Source organism: Euleptes europaea, chromosome 3, assembly GCF_029931775.1.
Source record: "Euleptes europaea isolate rEulEur1 chromosome 3, rEulEur1.hap1, whole genome shotgun sequence".
Classification (NCBI taxonomy): domain Eukaryota; kingdom Metazoa; phylum Chordata; class Lepidosauria; order Squamata; family Sphaerodactylidae; genus Euleptes; species Euleptes europaea.
Window position 1 is genome coordinate 45,578,494 of NC_079314.1, and position 22,249 is coordinate 45,600,742.

A 22,249-nucleotide genomic window follows, 5' to 3' on the forward strand; every position below is an offset into this window, starting at 1 on the left:
AGGAGAATGCATAGTCTTGAGCTTCATTATTAGAAGTAATTCAACAGTCTCCCTTCCTAATCTCCCTTGGAAATCCCTTTGTAAGAGAACTGCTACTCTTAAAACAGCAACTGAATGTCCTGGAAGGTTAAAATGCTCCCCCACTGGTTTCTGATGTCACACTTATGTCCATTTAATCTTTGTTACAGGGACTGATCTATTTGTCCAATGTAGAGGATGGAAGGGTATTGCTGGCATGTAATGGCATAAATCTAGTTACAAGAGTATGAACCTGAGATAGTATGGCTGACTTTGCTGGGCCTAGAGATGGTGTTGCTAGGATCTATATGAGAGCAAAGTTGGCACCTTGGTTTGTTTCAGGCCTTGGTACCGGAGTCCATGCTACTGTGAAGTAGTTTATCATTGCAGGTGAGAAGTTGTTTTAGGTTGGCAGGCTGTCTGTAAGCAAGAAAGGGTCAGCCCCCCAGTGCCTTAGCGAGGGAACTGTCACAATCCAGCATTGGTTGTAGGTCGTTAATAATACGTTGGACTGGCTTGAGTTGTGACCTGTACGTGACCACCAGAGGTGTTCTAGTGTCATTTTCTTCGAACTTGCCTTATAGCAAGCTGTGCCTGGATATCATTCTGGCCTTTCCAATCATCTTTCTTACCGTATCAGCAGGATATTGTAGTTGCAAAAGTGCTACCAGTGATTGGCAGCGTATAAGCTATGTGCTCCCCTAAAGGTTGCAGTTATTTGTGAGGTAAACAGAAATAACTTTTCCTAGATATTTGACTAAACAGACAAGACATAGATGGAAATGAACACAGGTTTATTTAACAGAAAATAAAGTGTTTAATAGGATAAATGTTCTGTGTGGATGGCTTCAATATATAAAGTAAAACTGGCTGTCAACTTCATCCCCAAAGATTTCAAACTTTCCCCAACAACTTTGCAGATGAGTCTCAGGTAAAATAAATAAATGCTGAAGGGAGATTTGATTCCCCTTTCTTCAGACAGGTTACATCAACAGGTTCAAGGTTGTTCTTTTCCCACACACAGCTCCTTTTCACAGAACCTGTATGCTTAAGTAAGGAATACAGGGCCCTAAACAATATGCTTATTTGCCTCACTGAAACAAGCTTTCTTTCCTAAGCTGACCTCAAACCCTAATTAAAAGCCAAACAGAAACCTGGCTGAGCTGATGCCCTTATCCAGAGTCATGAAATCTCTGTCTGAAGAAAGAAAACCTGATTCACCCTTCTTAAACGAAGGCTGGCCCACCCGCTCCCATCTAGGGGAGTTCCATGGGCTCTGACTGGCTGACAAGCACTTGGATTTGCATGAGGCCTAAATCACAAGGATTGGTTCAGAGCCCTGGAGGAGAGGCAGGACTTTGGGGGGGGGGGGTATGACTATCACACAAGTATCCAGCCAAAGCATATACATGCCAAAGAAGAGTGTTTGTGGCTAAAATCTCACAAGGCACTATAATCTTGAAGAATTTCCCTTTCAGTTGTTCCCCCTTCCCTCTTTTCTTACATTCAAAATTGAAAAAAGTAGTTTGTTAGGAGTTGAGAAAAGCTGCTAGAAGAGCCAAAGTGGTGTAGTGGTTAGAATGTCAGACTAGGATCTGAGAGACTCAGGCTCAAACCTGCATTCTGCCATAGAAGCTTTCTGGACGACCTTGGGCCAGATATACACACCCTGCCTAATATACCTCATATGGTTCCTGTGAAGATAAAGTGGAGGAGACTGACATAAGCAGCTCTGGGTCCCAATTGGGGAGAAAAGCAGGGTATAACTGAAATAAATATATATAATCTGAAAAACCCTTTGTTCCCCTCAAATTATGCCTTCAATACTGGAATACTGTCAACAACTGGTATGAGGAATCCTACAAATTGCACTTCTGGACTCTGATTCCACTCTCGGGGCTTATCACTCTAAAACTTGGCTCTCCATTCAGTATAGTCAATTCTGAATGCTGCATACATTCACATTTCAATGGCCAGATTTACTAAGACAAACATAACGGTAGGGGGAAAATACTTCCCTGATTGCAGCCTCCATATTTATTGTAGACACCGTCCCCATATATTTTAGCAGTTATTCACATATTTTGTACTAGACTTTAAAAACAAAGTCAAATCTAGGCTACACAACTCATAAAGGCTTCAATAGTGAAAACATCTAATCCTCTGAAGGTAAGTGCTACTTCTTTCTTTTCAGTATCCTATTTTAGCATCAAGGCACTGGTAACTTCCACTGGTATTGACAACTGTAAGGTACTTTACATGGGGCTACCTCTGAAGTCTCACCAGAAGCTGCAAGTAGTGAACATGACAGTTCATTTATTAAAGATGGCCTAGTTGCAGGAAACTTACTAGACCTGTCACTGGATGTATCTCTGTGCTACTGAACATAATCCAAGGGTTGAGTAAAACGAAGAACAGCCTGTACCCAGCATGTCTGTGGGACTATTCCCAAATGATTCTTCCTGCTCTTTAGAGTGTCTGAAACTCCCAACTGTTCTCTCTCCATGTGTGCAGAGAAGTTTATTGGATTGGAAACGGAGCACTCTCCACTATGACATCTCAGGTCCCCAGGGAAACACATCAGGCCATTGCTTTACTAGTATTTAGATACAGAGTTAGACCTTTTAACTCTCCCCTTTACTCTGTTTGTTCTCCCCTTTTGCCTTCAGTTTCTATTGATCTGGTATAAGTTACCTAAAGTGTTTAACAGAAGTACTGTTAAAAATCAAGTTTAGATACAAATATGTTTGTAAAACAGTTACATTTGAGTCCAGTAGCACCAACAAGAGTTGGTCTCTTGCTGCTGCTACTAGGCTCAAGGTCTAACTGTTTTACTGCAGACCAACACGGCTACCCACTAAAAACATGTTTGTAACACAGCTGCAGACCTCTGGATAAAATAATTTAAATTCTGCGTCAATGGAGTGAATCATTGCCATGGAATTATGTTCAGTACATTTAGTAAACTGAAGCCGGAAAAAAACTGGTGGCTTTGTCATCCCAAAGTTTAACAGTGGTGTCATAAATAATCATGTGGAGCAATAATTGGATGGTCGCAATAGAAAGAGAACAGAGATGGTTCCCTGAAATTGCTTCCCTTTAACTGGTCTTCCACAGGATCATTTTAATCAGAAATAGCCTTTAAAAATATTGTATTACTATCTGACATCAGTCCATTCCGATTTGCAGAACCAGTAGTTTCTTGTCTAAATATTTAAGGAATACTGGGACTCCAACATAGTGAGGGGTCTCCACAGTCTGATGTCACTGACATTTCAAACACAAGCTATAGATTACAATTCAGTGTTTCATTTTTTTTGCTAATAAATACAAGGTGGGGGCCTGCATGGAATCACATGTGGAATAGAAAATTGGAAAATTCCCCCTCAACCCAAATCCCCCTTTCCAGGATGCTATAAGTAAATTCTATTTCTTTTCATTTTGTTCAAAATTAGCAGAATCTACCTAGCCAGAATTATAGTAGGTCAACTGTTTGCAGTCACACTGCTTTATCCTCTTATCCAAAATGGATGTTTGCTGTAAGAAGTATTAGTTTCCATCACTGTCCAACCAACACCAGGAGAACTGGAAAGACAGTACATTCTTAAGAAATCTCCAAATGAGAAACAGTGCTTGCTGAAACAATTGAGAACATATTCCAGGCAAAGAGGATTAACAAGAAAAGTAAACTTGTGGCTATAGCTGCATACAACACACCTTTATAGTGGAATATAATGTATGAAAACATTCCTACAGATGTAAAAATTCCACAATCTTTGAAGCCTTGAGAAAAAACAGCTCCTAGAAAAGTTTAGAAAAAAATGAAAGATGTGGTACTCTTTCTTATCAAGCCTAAATTTATGTTACTGCTTTAACATAAAATGAACCAAATGAAAACTCTCATACTGTAGACACATACAACATTTACTATAATTTTTAGTTTAAATGTAAATAATTTTGGCAACAATTAATGCGCTATAGTGAGTTTAAAGATAATCCATTAATAATTTTCAATGTTACAACATTTAGGTTAATACCCAAACATGCTAGCTCTTATACCTACTATCACAGAGTTTCTGTCCAAATAATATGTTGTTTACTACAAAATTTGTTCTGTACCCTCAACTTTTAATTTTTCCCAACACTCAGACAGAAAAAATTAAAGATACATGTGCTATGGTAGCATAGGATGCAACCGTTTGCAACTCTTTCTTACGTACTGGGTGCAGGTTTTCCTACAATAAACAAAGATGCAAAGATGAGAGGCTGAATCACAATTGTGGAGCTAGCACCAAAAACACTTGCTCTCTCAGTCATGTCAAGCACATTTCCTGGTGGAAGGGGTAGACAACAGTGACTCAAATATCTTAGTTTCAAATATCTAAGTTTCAGTTTTCAACTTTTACCATCAACTTTTATGTACAACAATATCAAAGGTTGTATTATTTTTGCTTAGAAACCCAACTTCCACTTTGAGTATTGTGCATTAATAGATGCAGTGTCTATGTGGCCTGAAATAATTTTATCCACTCTCACACATTAGTTTGTTCCCTGACTGTTGTGTGCATTCACCAATTGCATTCTGAAGTTGGAAAAATCTTAGGAAAACGAGAAGCCAGAGGAGTCAGAGGCTGTGTTGAACACAGGGCTTGCCACTGTGCACAGACCACCTACTAGAAGCATTGAATAGGAAACTAAAACAAAACTATTAATTCCGTCAGTTTACACTGTCATTTTTACAATGCAGGTTACAAGCTCAGATTTATCTTTGCAATGAATAGCCTGAACACAGACATTCTACATTTTATTACTGGCTTGCAAATGACTACTCACCTGGTTGCTTAAGTATAACTTATCCTCAGGCAACCAGGAGTCCCTTCTTCAAAACATCAATCCCCAGCACACATTTAACCAAGGCCAACAACAACAAAAATCCTTTACGCATCCTCCATTTAGTATTGGCCAAGTTTTGTGACTGTGCATGAGTCTCCTGCTGTGCTTTACAAATACTGCAACTGCCATTGTACCATCATTCCCACTACAAATTCCTTACTGTGCTCTTTTTACAGTTGCAGCCAACTTTACATTCCTGTATCAATTAATAGAGATCTAGCAGTTCTCAGGAGTCAGCATGATCTCTGAGATTACTAGATACGGGCTTACCTTGCCTTCGTATTAGTGATTCCTTCATGGGTTTGAAGGTTTGAAAAGCAGTTGCTTTGCAAAATGAACCACCATGAAAAGTGCTTTATTCCAAGGCTATTACTATAATGTGTGGGTTGTTACGATGACTCAGCCCTGGCACTAAAAACAGGTTGTAAGGCTGAGCCTCATCACACTGGGCCAACTGAACGGTAGGAACCATTATAGGAATCATTCACCTTTAACTGACAAGCCTTGTGGCAAATAAAGCAGAATGTAAATAAGTGACAGTTTAGGCCAAAAACGGTTTGTTGTTGTTGCTGTTTTGTTTATGGATTAAGCCTTTTCAGGAAATAAAGAGAGAATTTAACTTTTATTTTTTTTTACCAATTTCAGAACATCTGTTTTACCCCCTATGACATCAAAAATGGTTTTATTATTTCAGGTTTGCTGATAGCCAAAGTTTACTGCAATCAAAATATGAGAGTTTTTATTTTAAATCCACATGTGGCCAAATATTAGTAACACAATGCTATGCCTATATCAGTGTGGACTTGTTTTGTTATACTATCTGTTCACTGAAAATATTGGCCACTCTTTCATCTGTCTTGATACCAACCTTCCAGAATAGCAGATATGAACTTTAATTCCAGGTCATTTTCTTTACTGCCATTACCCACACCACAAGGGATTTACCTAATCCTTTAAACAGGGATAAATTATCAAATTTTGTAGCATTTTACCTTGGTCTGCCTGTTATACAAGTACTCTGAAATAATTACTTCTAGTTTGTTCTGGTGACTGTTCGTACTAAAAATTTAAAAAAAATATCATCTGAAAGATGGTCCCCAATAGGAAACAGATATAGCACAGATATTGTGTGTGTGTAAAGTGCCTTCAAGTCGCAGCCGACTTATGGCGACCCCTTTTGGGGTTTTCATGGCAAGAGACTAACAGAGGTGGTTTGCCAGTGCCTTTCTCCGCACAGCAACCCTGATATTCCTTGGTGGTTTCCCATCCAAATAGGGCTGACCCTGCTTAGCTTCTGAGATCTGACGAGATCAGATATTAGGTACAGGAAAACTGACAAATATTTTGTGTCACTTAATCTTCCCATGAAGCAAGAACATTAGATTCATGGTTCAGATTAGAAAGAGTGAATGCTGTGGTACATCAAATGAACAGCAGGACAGTTTATGGACGATGGAACAAGGATGTTTCCAACACAGATATTCTGCTTAATCTTGGCTTCCTTAGTGCAGCAAGTTTCAGGTGCAGCCACTTGACATTGTCCTCTATTCATCCTGTTACATGTACTGCCCCCCTGCTTTGTTACAATTCCCCCCCCCAATGCTGTGTAGACAGGAAAGTGTTTTTTTAAGGGCCATCCCACATTGGTGCCATTTTCCTTATCTCGGTCCCTGCAACATCAATTTTCCCCACCATTGGCTGCACACTGCTCCTTATAATTGTGTAACCAGAAAGCTGGGAACTAGCATGCTGATTTGGGCAGTTTGTTGTTTGCATTGCCTTTTAAATTTGGGCTACTGCATTGGTTGTGCTTTGTTGTTATTCTGCAACTCACTTTGAACCTCATCAAGAAAGATGGGCTACAAGTAAATTATATAACCAAACATTGTTAGATTAGATTGTTATAACATTATAGCAATATATATAACATTATAGCAATATGGTGGATTTTTTTTTAAGCCTGAACATTTTCTCCAGTGGCAGAGAGGCTGGGAGCCACAGATGGCTGAGGCAAGGCGGATGCAGGGAAACTTCCTTGTGGATGCTCTCTTGCCACCACAAAAATCTCTGCATCTGCAGCAACAGTGACAGCTACACGGAGAATAGTCTCTGTGTTGAAGCAACTCAAGAGGGAATAAAGATGTCAGAAAGTGCAAGTGCAAGTCACAGCCAACTGCATGCCACTGTTTAGAGTTTGTCATATAGCAACAGTCTGTGAAGAAGTTAATTCAACATGGCACAAGCACAGAATTTCTAGGACAACATATTTTTGCTGTTAATCCAAACTACTTTCAGCTAAGAACAACACACAAGGAAACTTGAAAGAATATATATATATTTCAGCACTACATTTGGAGCAACAATATTCTGAACAGCTGGGGGGGCAAGCTACATTTTCTATCAATAGCCCCACTCCAAATATCTATTGGAGAGACAACAAGGAAGCTACTTTTACTTTTCAAATGGTATCTGGAGACACAAGGTCAATGAGCACTATGCTCCTACCTGTCTTGCATGCAAATTCCCCCACCCCACCCTAGCTCAGAATAATGTCTCACTATTTTGAACAATGGAATGCTGAATTAGATGAGGGCCAAGGTCATAGTTCACCTAGGGTGCCAAAAAACCTTGGGCAGGCCCTGAAGTAAATTTGGACTTATGGGTCACCATATCAAGAATGATGCTGTTTGTGATAAATCTGCATTGCAAATTGAGGATTCTAGTTCAGTCATATAATCAACATGTGAACTAGACATATATTATGCAGAAATTATCAAAGCAGGTAGCCAACATAGCCTCCTTATTATAAAAGAAAGCATTATCCAGCTGGTTCTTCACCCAGATGCAGAGCTTAAGTTTGAACCAGGAGTCATATGCAGTAACTAAACAATGCCTCCAAAGAAACGGCATACCACACAAGCTCTGTTCAGTTTGAATTAGTATGGCCCATTCCCCTTCATAAAAAAACCACAAGGGGCAGATTCTACTGAGGATTAAGGTTCCAAAACAGAGGGTGAAATGATTTTTTAATTTGGGAATTTTTTTGAAGAACATAAACCAGACCCTCTTAGTCTTTTGGCCAGCTCTGAAATGGGAAGTCAGGCAGGGTGGGGGAGAGGAATGTTTATGACAGCTTGAATCAAAAAGCCAGGTGTGCTTCTGGCTTCCCATCTCTGAGGGAGAAAAGAGGAGTGTGCAGGAGAATACCAGCATAGGTGGTATTGCTAGATTAGGGAACCATTATACAGACATATTAGGATTATCTGTACCATTGCATTTTACTGTACTTATTTAGAGATAGCTGGGAAGCCTGGGACCATTGGTTACATAAGCAGGAAGAAGAAGTCCAAGGAGTCCCCCACTAGCTGAAACCAAATTTAGCAGTGGCAGCAGTAACCTAACTGACCTAGAGCCAGGGGAAGCGACAACTGACAGGAGTGACTGGCCTTTCCTGTCAATGAGTGGCATCCATTCCAAGAGAAGTGCCCTGTGCCCCAGGAGAGGGTTGTTGTTTTTTACAAACCCTTTTAGCAGTCTATGGTTTGCATAATTTTACTGCCAAATGGCAGTAAGTTCCAATTAGACAAAAGGAAAGCCACCAAACAGCCTTACAGGCCATTGTTTGTATCTACATCTTTTACATCAGATTAGAACAGCAACAGCTAAGAGAAAGGCCTTTGAGGTTGTAGGGCTAGCTTTTGTAACACTGTATCCAAAGAAGAAAGAATATGTCCACCATTAATAAAGTATGTAAAACCTTTCTAGTCCCTGCAAGCATTTGGCTGTTCTGATGAGATGTTAGGAAATTGTCAGGGATTATTTTGTTTAATTATATTGTTACTCTTTTTAGAGTGCTCAGCGAACTTTTAAGAGTCTTAACATTTTAAAATCTCAGTATAAAGCAGGCACCCTTACATCAAGCCACATTTGTTTGGATCTGGTGGAAATTTCTGCTGATCAAGAGAAGACGATTTCCATCAGTCTCTCGTGGCAGGCTGAATCCTCCCTGACACTGTTCTTGGGTGTCCCCTAACCTTCAAAGAGCAGCATTTCTAGTGACTTTTGGGGTTACAATGGAAGAGGTGAGGTGGGGGAAATTCTACTCTGCTGGCAAAAATCTCTTCCACCAGGAGAGTTGTTTCCCATTCTGTATTCTTATACTGCCCAATAAGAACAATGGTATTTATACAGATAATGGAGAGCAATAGAATGACATAAAAATGAAGAATTTGCCTTCCCCTGGCCAATAAGATTCTAACAGACAGTTATAGTTGCGGATTAAAGAGTTGTTCAAAAGAGTAATATCTGTGCACTCAAGATTCAGGTGTAATTTTTTAAAATTACTGCTCCATTCTAAGCAGAGTGGTTCAGATCTAATGCTAAATCATGATTTGTTGCTACTCTGTTGATCCTGTTCATGCAGCTCTCTACCTCCTCCTTCACACCCAAATCATTTTAAACAAGTGTTTCCCAACTTGTGTTTCCCAAAAGTGGGCTGCAAAGCCTTTGAAAGTGGGTCGAGGGCCCACCTTCCCTAATGTCCACCCCTGCCCTCTCCATTGCTCTCTCTCTCCTTTTATTTTATTTTTTGTTATTTTGGAAACCAAGATCTGACCCTGGCAACATTATCTTCCAAGTCATAACATCAGTTGTTATTTTTTTCATCAATGCATATACACATTGATGAAGTGAAACATGTCCTGATGGTTACTAGAGTGAGTTTCTTAGACTCTTAGGGGAGAATTAGAGGGAGCAATGGAGAAGGAGAGGGTGGTCAAAGGCTGTGTATGTTGGAGTGCCATTTGCTTGTAGTTCATGGTAGGGGCACCTGCGCCCTTTGTGTGATGCTTGTTGGTTTTCAGAAACAACTGGTTAGCCACTGCAGAAAATGGAATGCTGAATTAGATGTGGGCTAAAGTCATAGTTCACCTAGGGTGCCAAAAAACCATGGGCAGGCCCTGAAGTAAATTTGGACTTGTGGGACACCATACCAAGAAGGTTGGGAGATGCTGAATTAAAAGATGTCTCTATCCAACCACAGATTGTCACTACAATCAACCCACAACTATGATTTGTGCTCCTTCTGCAAACCCAAGATTCAAATCAGGGATTAATCCTGCTTTGGAAGGAAGCAGGCAAAGCACAGATCCTGCAAGCCTGTTCACATGGCAGCAATTCATGGTTTACCCTTAATGTGCTAAATCACGCTTCGATTTGATTTAAATCAAATCCACCCTGCAAGGGATGCTGGCTTCCAACTGACAAAATTACATTAACTGCTTTGGCAAAAACTGGTTGGTCACTAAACAGGAGGACTGGTGGTTCTTCTGACACAGACCTGCTGCAAAAAGAAAGCAAGTTCATATAACAGATTTCCTGGGTTGATATTTACAAAATATAGTGGTAGGGTTGTGGATGCCTCACACGACTGCAGGCTCACTCACAGATTATTCTTCCTTAAGAACCCTTCCTTAAGAACCCTTTGGATGAGGTTTTGCTTGCAACTACAACATCCACAATCCATTAAGCATGTGCTGCTTCAGCACTTTCATGTTCCAACTGTAGTACATTCACAGCCTTTATCTTGATGTTAGAGCCAGGGTGGTGTAGCAGTTAAGAGCGGCAGACGCTAATCTGTACAACTGGGTTTGATTCACCTCTTTTCCACATGAAGCCTGCTGGGTGACCTTGGGCCAATCACAATTCTCTCGCACATTGACAGGCAATGACAAACCACCTCTAAACATCTCTTGCCCTGAAAACCCTACGGGGGTCACCATAAGTCAGCTGTGATTTAAGCGCGTGCACACACACATCTTGATGTTATCTAGAACATATATGACACTTGGATAATACACCTTAACTTTGGGGACCAGAAATTTTGTTCTTCCAAAGCAGATATTGCAGCAGCCATCCTAGGAACAGGGTTCATTGGTATGGATAACATTCCATATTACACACTATATGCTACCTACACATGGAAGGTCCTGTGCCCCTTCATAATATGCACACAGTAGTCTGCAAAGACAAAATGTGGGAATGCTTTCTCTGTGGTAGCTTGAGTTTTCTGAATAACTGATAAACTTCTCTGCTTCCTTGTGTGAGGCACAGATACCGACATTTAAAAGAACCTCTAGCAACATCTTCAAACTGTACATGTACTGTTTAACCCACATTCAGAAGAGACAGGAATCAACAGACACACTGCAGCAGTGGATTGTGCAGTACTCTCTTGTTCTTTATTCTGTTCATATATCTCACAATTGTTTCCCAAGCATTACAATACCATCAAACAGAAGTCTAAGGGCTTCAGAAACTAAGGACAAGTCTCCCAAAGCCCTGTGTTCTGTTACTGGGTACACTTTATACTCATGAATATCAAATCTGTTCTTATATGACACCTATCACTGCCTCTACAGCTCTATCCTTTCTTCGTGATGTTACCTTTTCTGTAACAACCTTGTGCAGCCCAAAGAAATCAGTACCATATCAAGACCTCAAGTCACTGTCATCAATCACTGAACCGCCACAAAATAAGACAACAAAAACTGAAGTGGAGAATTTCCCATGATATTCATATTGCCATAGATCAGCCAACCTTGTGCCATCGCATATCAAATTTTGGGCAAAATGCACAGAACCCAGTGAGCTTATAGACTAATATAATTCCCTGTAGCAACGCACTACCAGTTACTCTCATGCTTCTTCATGCTATGTACTTTAATATACACTGTACCATCAACCTTTTAAAAAAATATTCCAGCACCTAAATTAACCACTGACATTCACTGGGAAATTGCCAGTGGCAATTCATAGTGAACATCCCTTACAGGTTCAAAAAGCAAGCAATTAACTACAGCTCAATGCTCAGACAGCCCAGTATATTAACCAGTGTATGCCTGCCTTAAACAATGCCTACAAGAAAGTTTCAGAATATACTTTCAAATTACATATATTGTACAAATAAAGCAGGGATCCTTCAGAAATGGTTGGGTTAGTATTATACTGGGGCAGTATTATATCACGTGGCTGCCATCATGTGCAGAAAGAGCAAAATGAACATCCTGACAAGGAACTACAACAGGGATCAATTTATCTATTTTGCCACGACAAGAGAGTGGCAATTGCCTGGTTATGCATGATTTGTTACTCCATCCAGGGTTTGCATTAACAGCAATGCTCTGCAAATCCAACAAGTTACCACTGTTTACTTTCACTGATACTTTAAAAGTTCAATGACTATTAATAATTACTTTCAGAGGTCAGTCATGTTGGTCTGCAGCAGAACAGCTAGATTCATGTCCAGAAGCACCTTAAAGACCAACAAGATTTTCTGGATATAAGCTTTTGGGAGTCAAAGCTTATCCAACGAAGGGAGCGTCAACTCTCAAAAGCTTATACCCCGAAAATCATGTTGGTCTCTAAGGCGCCTCTGGTCTTGAATCTAGTTGTTCTAATAATTACTGTACAGTATCATTTCATGGCTTGTTGTATTTCACTGAAGATTTGTTACTGGTGCATAAGTCAAGAATTAAATCTATATGAAGGTGGCAAGCTCACAAGACAGACAGGGTACAAATTATCTTTCTACTCAAGGAACACACTCAAAGCACAGCAGAACAACAATATACCACACAGAGAGTGCTGTAGGTATTTCAGTACACTAGACTCATAACCCACTCCACATGTCTAGCAGGGCATTTGGCTTTTTAGAGTGCACACAAACGTCACTGTAAGCTGCTTTTAAAGCTCAAGGGAGTACTTGTACTTTGGTCAACCAAAAAAGTACCATTTCATCTATTAAAGGATGTGGGAAAAATATTTCAATAACCCCCCTGCCCCAAATCCAGAATAGAATCCTTTCTATTATTAGGCTCCATCCTGGCTAGAGCTAGTATTATGGGAAACGGCAATTCTCTTTTTCCTCCAATATGCCTCAGGCTTAACTGTAGCAGTATATGCTGGCTGTGTAAAGATTACTACCACTCAACATTTATATAACTCCAATGATACGCTGGATAACGTACAGAATCACTAAAACAGCGGTTTTCTGCCATCACAAACTCACAATTTACATTAGACGGAAAAGAGATTTCTACCAAAATCAAGGACAGAAAATCCAGGCTAAGGCTCAACGTAAGATTAATTATAGAAATATGTTTTCAGTGAAGACTTGGAAAGAAAATACAGAAGTCACCCAAGGAGGCAGAGGAAACAGCATTATAGAAAGCACGGCCACTGTCACATAAGGCTTTCAGCTGCTGTTACTTCAGTCAGGTTTGAAAATCTACATTGGCTAGAATGCCCATTCCCATTAAACACTGCTCCTTTGCATGAACTACAATCAAACTGACATGTGAACATGCCCACTAAGACCAGATCGTAATTTTCAGTAACAGGCAGCAAAACAGGTAAGCTTGCGCCAAACAGGTAACACAAAGGGGAGCATGGGAAATTAAGAGAAGTTTCAAAAGCTTACATGAGCCGTTAGAGTTACAGAAGCCAGAAGGAAAGTAGGTGTAACACAGCATTTCCACAGAGACAAGGACTTCTACCCAAGGAAGAAGAATTGGTTTTTATATGCCGACTTTCTCTACCACTTAAGAATCAAATCGGTTTACAATCACCTTCCCTTCCCCTCCCCACAACAGACATCCTGTGAGGTAGGTGGGGCTGAGAGAGCTCTAAGAGAGCTGTAACTAGCCCAAGGTCAACCAGCTGGCTTCATGTGGAGGAGTGGGGAAACCAACCCAGTTCACCAGATTAAAGACCACTGCTCCAAACCACCACTCTTAGCCACTACACCATGCTGGCTCTCCCAACGCAACTTTTTGTCTTGCCCTATCTGTAGAAGCCTGAATCCCCCCCCACAAAAAAAATCCTGCTGCTACAAGAGTGGGGACCCCAGGAACAGGATTTCAGAGGATTTCAACTGCCCTGGGATGGGGGAGCTGAGAAAGTAATGCTCCATAGGCAGAAGTCCTTGCCCCCACAGAAATGCAGCACTGGATCTAACCCAGGGCACTAGCAAGGCATATTTCTATCATGCCAAGATTGGCATAATAAAAAGATATATTTTATATTTGTGAGTCAAATGACTAAGCTGCCTTCAGAAACAATCAATTTGTTTTTGAAAAGCAAATTAAAAATACAGTAAGGAGTTGGGACTAGATGCTCAATATGACATTAAGCTAAATAGAGAATAAGGCCAGACACAGAGGCAAATGATGCAACTGGCTGAAGGACCAGAATTCCAGGGTCGGCTGTAAAGATCTTGGGGAGAAAAAATCCACCACCTGCATTTTAGGATGAGTTACACCAAGGCTGCTTAATGGAGCACTGAATGGGTGATCTCCCATTTACATTGGTAATGAGAGAGAACACTTTCCCAGTCAACTCTTGAGCAATATGATTACACCACTTGGTATATAAGGCAAGTCATAAAGAAAAAGTGGCAAAATTGGAGGGCAGCAAAAATTCAGCTTTGGCTGGTCCTGCAGGTAACAAAAGGTAACAGAGTGACTTGGAGAGGAATAATAACTGCAGGAAAAAAGAAATTTAGTAAAATGACCACAGTGGGGAGCTAAAGCAAGGAGAAGGGTAGAATAATCTAAACAAGATCATGAACAAGAGTCTAAGCAAGTCGTGCAAAGAGGAAAGGGTTAATCCTGGAGATGGTGAAATGGATACAGGAGCAAAATTTAGTAGCTGCAGGGAGGTGAGGGAAGAAAACTCACAAAGTAAATGACAGTCTGAGGCATAAAAGCCTCCGTCTGGGGAAGATGACAGCTTCTCCAAATAGAAATAGTGAGTAGATCTGGATAGAAGTGTTAGGGAGTTAAGAATTCTATCTTCATCATCATGCTCAACTTCTAATGACTTTGAAGGGGGGAAATCTGTATATACAAGGACATAAAATACTTGGTTTTTAGAAAAGTAGCTTTAGAATGTAACAGTGTAAAGGCTGTAAGGATTTGAGAGTGTCCATGAGATTACAGAGGAGAGAAACAGGAAATCAAGAACTATCCCTGTGGGGCCATTATGGAGAACCGGGAGATGATGAAACAGGACACAGAAGGAGGGATCAAGAGACCCCAAGTCAGACAGAAGAGAACAAGATCTTATAAGCAGCAAGTGATTCAATGAGAAATGTTTGATCAGTGGTGTCAAAGGCAACAGAGAGGTCAAAGACAATGAGTACCTGAATTCACAAGAAACCTACGATGGCTCTAAAAAGCATGTTACCTCCATAAAAAGGTAACGGTCCCCCGTGCAAGCACCGGGTCATTCCTGACCCATCGGGTGACATCACATCCCGACGTTTCCAAGGCAGACTTTGTTTGAGGGGTGGTTTGCCAGTGCCTTCCCCAGTCATCTTCCCTTTACCCCCAGCAAGCTGGGTACTCATTTGACCGACCTCGGAAGGATGGAAGGCTGAGTCAATCTTGAGCCGGCTACCTGTAACAGACTTCCGTCGGGATCGAACTCAGGTCGTGAACAGAGCTTTTGACTGCAGTACTGCAGCTTAACACTCTGCGCCACGGGCCTCCATACCTCAAGATAAAGCAACAGTCTCCTCCCCTTTACCATCATCATACCTTAAAGCCCAAAATCTCTGCTGCGTTGATCCAGGCATGATAAGAACATGCTATTTTACATAAAATGCCCATTCACTTAAAGGTTATTAGCCCAGACACTACAACCTGGCTGGAAAAATTGAGCGAATATGCCAATATGGCAAGACTCACTGATCTTCTAAAAGACAGAACATACAAATACCATCAAAAACATTGGGAACCCTTTTATATATTCCTGAAAGGTTGTGGATGATGAAACAATAAACCCTTGATGTATAATATTACATAGAAACCAGAGAGGGTAAGGGAGAACAAGGGAATAAAAAAAGAGTAAGAATAACTCAGAGGAAGGCACTGGCAAACCACCTCTGTTAGTCTCTTGCCATGAAAACCCCAAAAAGGGGTCGCCATAAGTCGGTTGCGACTTGACGGCACTTTACACACACAAGAATAACTCATAACTATAGGGCAGAAAAAAAAGGAAGTTTCTGAACAACACAAAACTGGTTTAATGGGGAATAAATGTTAATTAAACCAATGTTTGATGGAGGGTAACCTTAAACTCAAGCAAATATGTATGCATAAATGTATTTAGATTGACTATGACCAGAAAAAAGTAATATATCTGTAACTCAATTAGGATGATAGAAAAAGTGGGGGTATCCCTTCCCCCTTCCTTTTTTTATTTTTTGTTTTGTTTTTTGTCTTCTTTTCTTTGTATTACCGTTTATATGTAAAATTAATAAAACTTGCTTTTTTAAAAAATATATGTTATTAGTCTTTTTGCAGCCACAGATCTCCAATCCTCCATAACATATATATTACTAAATATTTCAAGTACTTTAACTACAGAGATTGAATAAATATTACATACTGAAAATGAGTTCTCTCACACACATGTACACTGTTGATGTTTGAGTCTTTGTTTCTATGATTCCAGAAAACAACCTACCCTGAGCTTACTAATGGAAAAGCAGGATATTTATCTGGTAAATAAAGGAAAGTGTAACAAAACTCAAATTGAGACTTTAACAACTTTTCTGATGTTTAACTTAACAACACTTACTAGTAATGTTAAACCTAGACAGATGTCTCGGTATTTCAGTTAGCAGGTTCTGAGCATCTTAATAGAATAGCATCAGTGTTATGATTTATAAATTAGTTGCTATTCCCATCTCATCTATGTGCTTCAGAAGATGAAACAATGTTTGCGCTCTTGTGCTTTCTACATGTATAGCAGTATCCATGGCAAGTGTCAGTAGCACAGAGATAATTAAGCCCATTAGCTGAATCTGATCTCCAGCATTCTTAGCATGAAACGGCAGCCTTGGTGAATGTGTTATCAAGATGACCACTTGGAGGTAGCCGAAACATGTAAGCTTTTCCTCAGTTCAAATGCTTTTGTATTCACCTCAGAAACAATACAATTCTTTCAGCCAGAGAGCCATTCCTCTTTCCCATGCCACCTCATCCGGGATGAGGAAACTGTTTCCTGAAGTATACTTCCTCTTCCATGCTTTAGACCTGAAACAACTTTCAACACCCCCTTGGCCTTATGCAACATCCTGTAGCCACCTCCCTCTATTTCAGGCAACCCCCAATGTGACACTTGCCTTAGAGTCTGTGATTCCAACTCATTGTCAACGCACAAGGTTTTTTAATGCCCTGACCTGGGCTAGCCCTATTTCATCAGACCTTGGAAGCTAAGCAGGGTCAGACCATGTTAGTCTTTGGATGGGAGAGCACCAAGTCCAGGGTCGTGACCCAAAGGCAAGCAATGGGAAACACTCTCTGAATGTCTCTTGCCTTAAAAACCCCATGGGGTTGCCATAAATCAGCTATGATGGCAAAAAAAAAAAAAAGGAAGCCACTAGCACAATACAAAGAAACATAGCCAGATCTCCAGTTGGTTAAACCCAAATCCTTTATCTGCTACAAAAAAGCCCCGATGTTTCCATGTGAAGAGCACTGAAACTATTACTGGTCTGTCTGATCATGGCCAGGAATGAAGGATGGGAAAAGCTGTTCTTCACAAAGAGGGAACTACCGTACTATGAGCCATTTGGGCAAACATGGTTACAGACTATTTCTATGTATATTCTGATAATTTACAGCTGTTTTGTAAGGTGAAAGGATGAGAGAACACAGCTGGAGATTTGGGATTGGGGAAAAGAGACGTTGGGAGCATTGACCCCCACCCCCACGGAAACACAAGTGAAGATTTCCAACTAGGAGGGGAAGGAGCCAAAAAGGGAGGAAGACACCAGTATTCAAGTGGCCTTTCTGCAGACAGGAAGATAAATCAGTCAGATAGCTAAGATTATGGCAGGCTAAAGTGGTGTGTGGAGGGGAGATCTTTTGACTTCCTGGGGATGGGAGTGTCCAAGTTTTTTTTTTTTATGATTTCAGGATAAGAAATGAGTACCACACTTAAAAAAAAGGCCCGAAATAGCACATTAAACATTGCGTGGAAACCAGCTAACCCTTTCAATAAAAAAAGAGACATTCATAAGCAGAGGAGAAAAAAGGATGCAGCCCTTCCTTTAACCCCTCCCTTCCTCCCCACACGGGAAAGAGAAAAGACACGCTAAGGCGATCCAGGATGGAGCTACTGAGGTGCGCCTGACAAGGGGACGGCTCTCGCGCACCCCCCCTCCCCACTTGCCCGAAAAAAGGGGCAAGATCCCGTCACACTGAGCAAGATTGTATTGTGTTTATTATCAATATCTGCCCGGAGACAACCACCCGCCCCTACCATGAAGTCGGTGGCGAAGTTGTCCTCCCCGTTGTGGTCCGGGTTCTTCATAGCCTGGACGCGCTGGATGAATTTCCTCAGGATCTCCTCCTGCTCCATCCTCCCTCCTTCCTCCCCTCCGAGGAGCAGGAGAGGCGCAGCTTGAGCAGCCGCCCCGCCAACCGGCTTTCTGGCTGCGGCTTCTCCTCCCGCCGCCGCCGCCGCCGCCCTGGCCCTCTTCCCCGCGCACCTCCCCCGGAGGACGGCGGGGGCCCCTCAGCGCCGCCCGGCCCCCCGCTCCATTCCCTCCCCCTCCCTCTCAAGAGCCGCCGCCGCCACCAGCCCCTCCCGTCTTCCCTTCCTTAACGCCGCCACCGAACACTGGAAAGGCGACGAGGCACCCTCCCCTCTCTTCCGCGCAGGCGCAAGGACATCCTCTCCCTCCTTTCTCCCTCCTATTAACATGTTGATCTGCCGCGCCCGTGCATGCCGCCCCGCCATTGGGTCCACCTATCGTTCCTTCGCTGTGATTGGCTTCTCGACTTGCCAATCCGTTCCCCTCCGTTTTATCATCACTAGCTCCGGATAAACTTCCTTCCCCCCCTCCATTTATATTCCCTAGTGGATTGGACCTTCCCTTAAGGATGATACATAGGACCCTGGGATGTTCCATTCGGAAAGGGGGGGGAGGGAGAAGAGGAGAATTAATCGACGGAGCTTGGTTGGATTGTAAGCAAGTACAATTAGTGGCGACTCCTATTTCAGTGTCCAGGAGCTCCTTTACGACTGGAGGCGTCCCCTCCCCACATACATAGAAACTGTTTGTCAAATGATTGAGAAATATGGGAGTATTAGGATGAAACACCTCCCTTCCTGGAATATTATCCCTTCACTTACAAACACGTGCTCACAGTCTCTTTTTTAGTGATTTATAAGGTTTGCTATGCTTAGGTTAAAGGTTTTTAAGTCATACATACCACTGGATCTGGATTCCCCCCCCCCCCGTTTACAGTACAGTCATACAATAAAAATCGATACTTATAATGTGTTTAGGGTTGCTTTCAGGGGTCAGGTGGGGCCTCCCTGAGTAGTAGTAGTAGTAGTACATTTATTGCGGCATTGCGCCAATAAAAGGGATCTCCCTGAATTAGAGCTGCTCTCCAAACTACAGAGATCACTCCCCCTGGAAGAAAAGGCTGTTTTGGAGGGTGGAATCTATTGCATTAAGTCCCTGCTGAGCCTCCTCCCCTCCCCCAAACGCTACCATCCCCAGGCTCTGCTCCCAAATCTCCAGGAATTTTCTAAGCTGGAGTTGGTAACCTTGTCAGGGGTGGACTGGGAGCAGAGGGTGGGGAAGCCTGGGAAAAGTTCCCTGCCTGCCAAAAAGGAGAAAGAACTTTCCCCATTAGCCCCACATCACACACAGTTTGGCCAGGCGGCCTTAATATTCAATCAGCTCCTGGATGCTTTTATCACATAAAAGAAAGCCAGCATGATATGATCATGAGAATATTAAACTAGGACCTCAGTAGGATCTCCAGGTGACAGAGATCAGTTCACATTGTGGGGGACCCATAGTGGGACCAGGACCCGAGTTGTCATGGCGAGTGGATTGGGCCCCCTGGGGTTGCCTGCAAGCACAAGGTTTTTTTTACAATATAGTTGCTGGAAAGTAAGCCCTCTCCAAGGATGGAAGAGAGGCTGTTGTCCCAATCGGACATCTGGGGGCCAGAGCGCCTCATGCATCATATATGTCCCCATGTGTTCTGCTAATAACCCGTTGGTGGTCCCTGGCCCCAGGAGTGTGCGGCATTCCTCAACAAGAGCCAGGGCTTTTTCACCTGGTGGAATGCTCTGCCTAGTGACATCAGGGCCCTGTGGGACCTGAAAGAGTTCTGCAAGGCCTGTAAGACAGAGCTTTTCCACCAGGCCTGAGGGCAACCACAGGTAGTTCATCAAATACTGGCCTCCCTACCCTCTCCCCTGCCTGCCTGCTTGGTTGTGATATTGGGGTCCCAGAGGGTGCCACAGCAAGCTGTGTGCCATCTATTTTAATGGTTAGATAATTCTGGAATTGTATTTTAATTAAGATGTTTTAACTGGTATTTATATGTATTTTTATTATCCTTGTTATTCCCCACCCTGAGCCTGGCTTTGGCCAGGGAGGGTGGGCTAGAAATATAATAAAATACAATCAATAAATGTCCCGTTCGAGGTAATGGCCACGGGCCTGAATAGGGTCTCCACAGGAGAGGGATTGCTGGGGCCCTTGCCAACTCTGTCAGCTGTCCAGTGGCTGATGGCAGGGCTCAGTCCCTTTAAGGGGGAGGGGAGGTGTGCCTCAAACACAGAGCCTAGATCCCTAGCCACTCCCCTTCCCACCCCTCGGCTGTGAGGTGAGCAAAGCTAGGCTCCCAGCTGACCCCTGATTGGTTCTGCCTGCCAAGTTCGTCATGGCCCAGCCATCACAACAAAACACCTGGTGGAGACGCTCTGGTGCTGACATGGTTGTGGCCTCAGAAACCTAGCTATACAGGTTTTTTCCCACCAGCTGGTCACTGCCAAAACCCTTTAGGAAGCAGACTAGTGGTGCCGTAGTTACACCATTAGCCAGCTGCAGTGGCATGGGCAACCCTTGGGATTGTGCTGCCTGTGTTGTAAGTTGCTACAAGACCCTTTGGGTGAGTGGCGAATAAAAATATATATAATAAAATAAACATAATGTGTGTATGTTAAGTGCCGTCAAGTCGCTTCCGACTCATGGCGACCCTATGAATCAATGTCGTCCAAATAGTCCTATGAGTTAATACATGTTGTTTCCTGTTGATTGTATTCTGTATCCTGAGCACAGAAAGTAGGACTCCTTTGTATATGAAGTGGCAATGTTTTGGACATTTATGTCTAGAGGAGAGGAGAAAGAAGTAAGCCACTCTGGGTTTCCATTGGGGAGAAGGGCAGAGTATAAAGGAAGGAAGGGAATAAATAAAACCTGGAGCACTAATATCCCACCTTTCTGCCAGTATCAGCCAGCACCCAAGGTGCTTTATAATGCTGTACAAAGATTAAAACCGGAAATTTACATTTTTTTAAAAAGAGCCCAAGCTGACCAAAAAAAATTTTTTTTAAGGGAAGTCGCTCGGCATTTAGGCCCCCCTCTTACCAACATCAGCCAATCACCAAGAGGTGACACAAAAGGCAGGGGGCACACACAATGCCGACCACTTCCCAACTAATTCACGTTTAACAGAGGGCACTATGCATGGGAACTTTCCTGCCTGATAACTGCGGGATTCACACAGGGCAGCGATCACCATGCATAAGGTTTTCAGATCTCGGGATAGAATAGCGTGAGGCAAGAGAGGGACGAACCAGGGACATCCTACCCATGCATAAAAGACCTTTGTAAACTTTGTATCACTGCTTGAAACATGGGATGGGGGTATAGGGTTGCCAATTCCAGGTTTGGACATTCCTGGCAATTTGGGAGACGATCCTAGAGAGGGTAGGGGTGAGGGGAGCTCACCAAGGTATAATAACATAGACTCCACCCTCCAACACAGACATTTTCTCCGTTGGAACTGATCTCTGTAGTCTGGAGATCAGTTGTAATTCCGGGATGTTGGCAGAGGTGACGTAAGTCCTCACCCCAGCCCTCAGGTGGTCTGCAGGTATGTATGGTCTCTTTTGTGAAATCCGGCTTCAGACTGGTCTTATACCTGTTCACTTGGAAATATGCTCAACTGAACTGAGTGGGGCTTACTTCCAAGTTAAGTGACCTGCATCCAACCACACAGTTCCTCCAGCTGGAACGGCATTTTCATTTATGGAAGACGGTGCAGTGATTTCTGCTGATTCCCTCCTCCCACTAAGGGTCATCACTTCACCCTCTACGCTGTTCCTGATGATTTGTTAACCCCCAGGAACAAACTGGTGGTGTTGGGGGGGGGGGTCAGTAGACTGCTGCAGGAGAGGGAAAGGAAGCGGGAAAGTCCCTCTCCGTAAAGTGTACTGATAGGAGTATGTATGG

The 22,249-nt window shown here is 42.5% G+C and overlaps 1 protein-coding gene across 1 annotated transcript in view; it reads right to left on the minus strand.

The window, feature by feature from the left end:
- The window catches only part of PTPN12 (protein tyrosine phosphatase non-receptor type 12), a 57,956-nt gene extending 39,511 nt beyond the window's left edge, over nucleotides 1–18,445 (minus strand). The window contains exon 1 of the mRNA XM_056846291.1: nucleotides 18,244–18,445. Within this exon, the coding sequence (XP_056702269.1) occupies nucleotides 18,244–18,342 (99 nt within the window). The 5' untranslated portion in view covers nucleotides 18,343–18,445. The remainder of the gene's footprint in view (nucleotides 1–18,243) is intronic.
- Nucleotides 18,446–22,249: the final 3,804 nt, after the last annotated feature.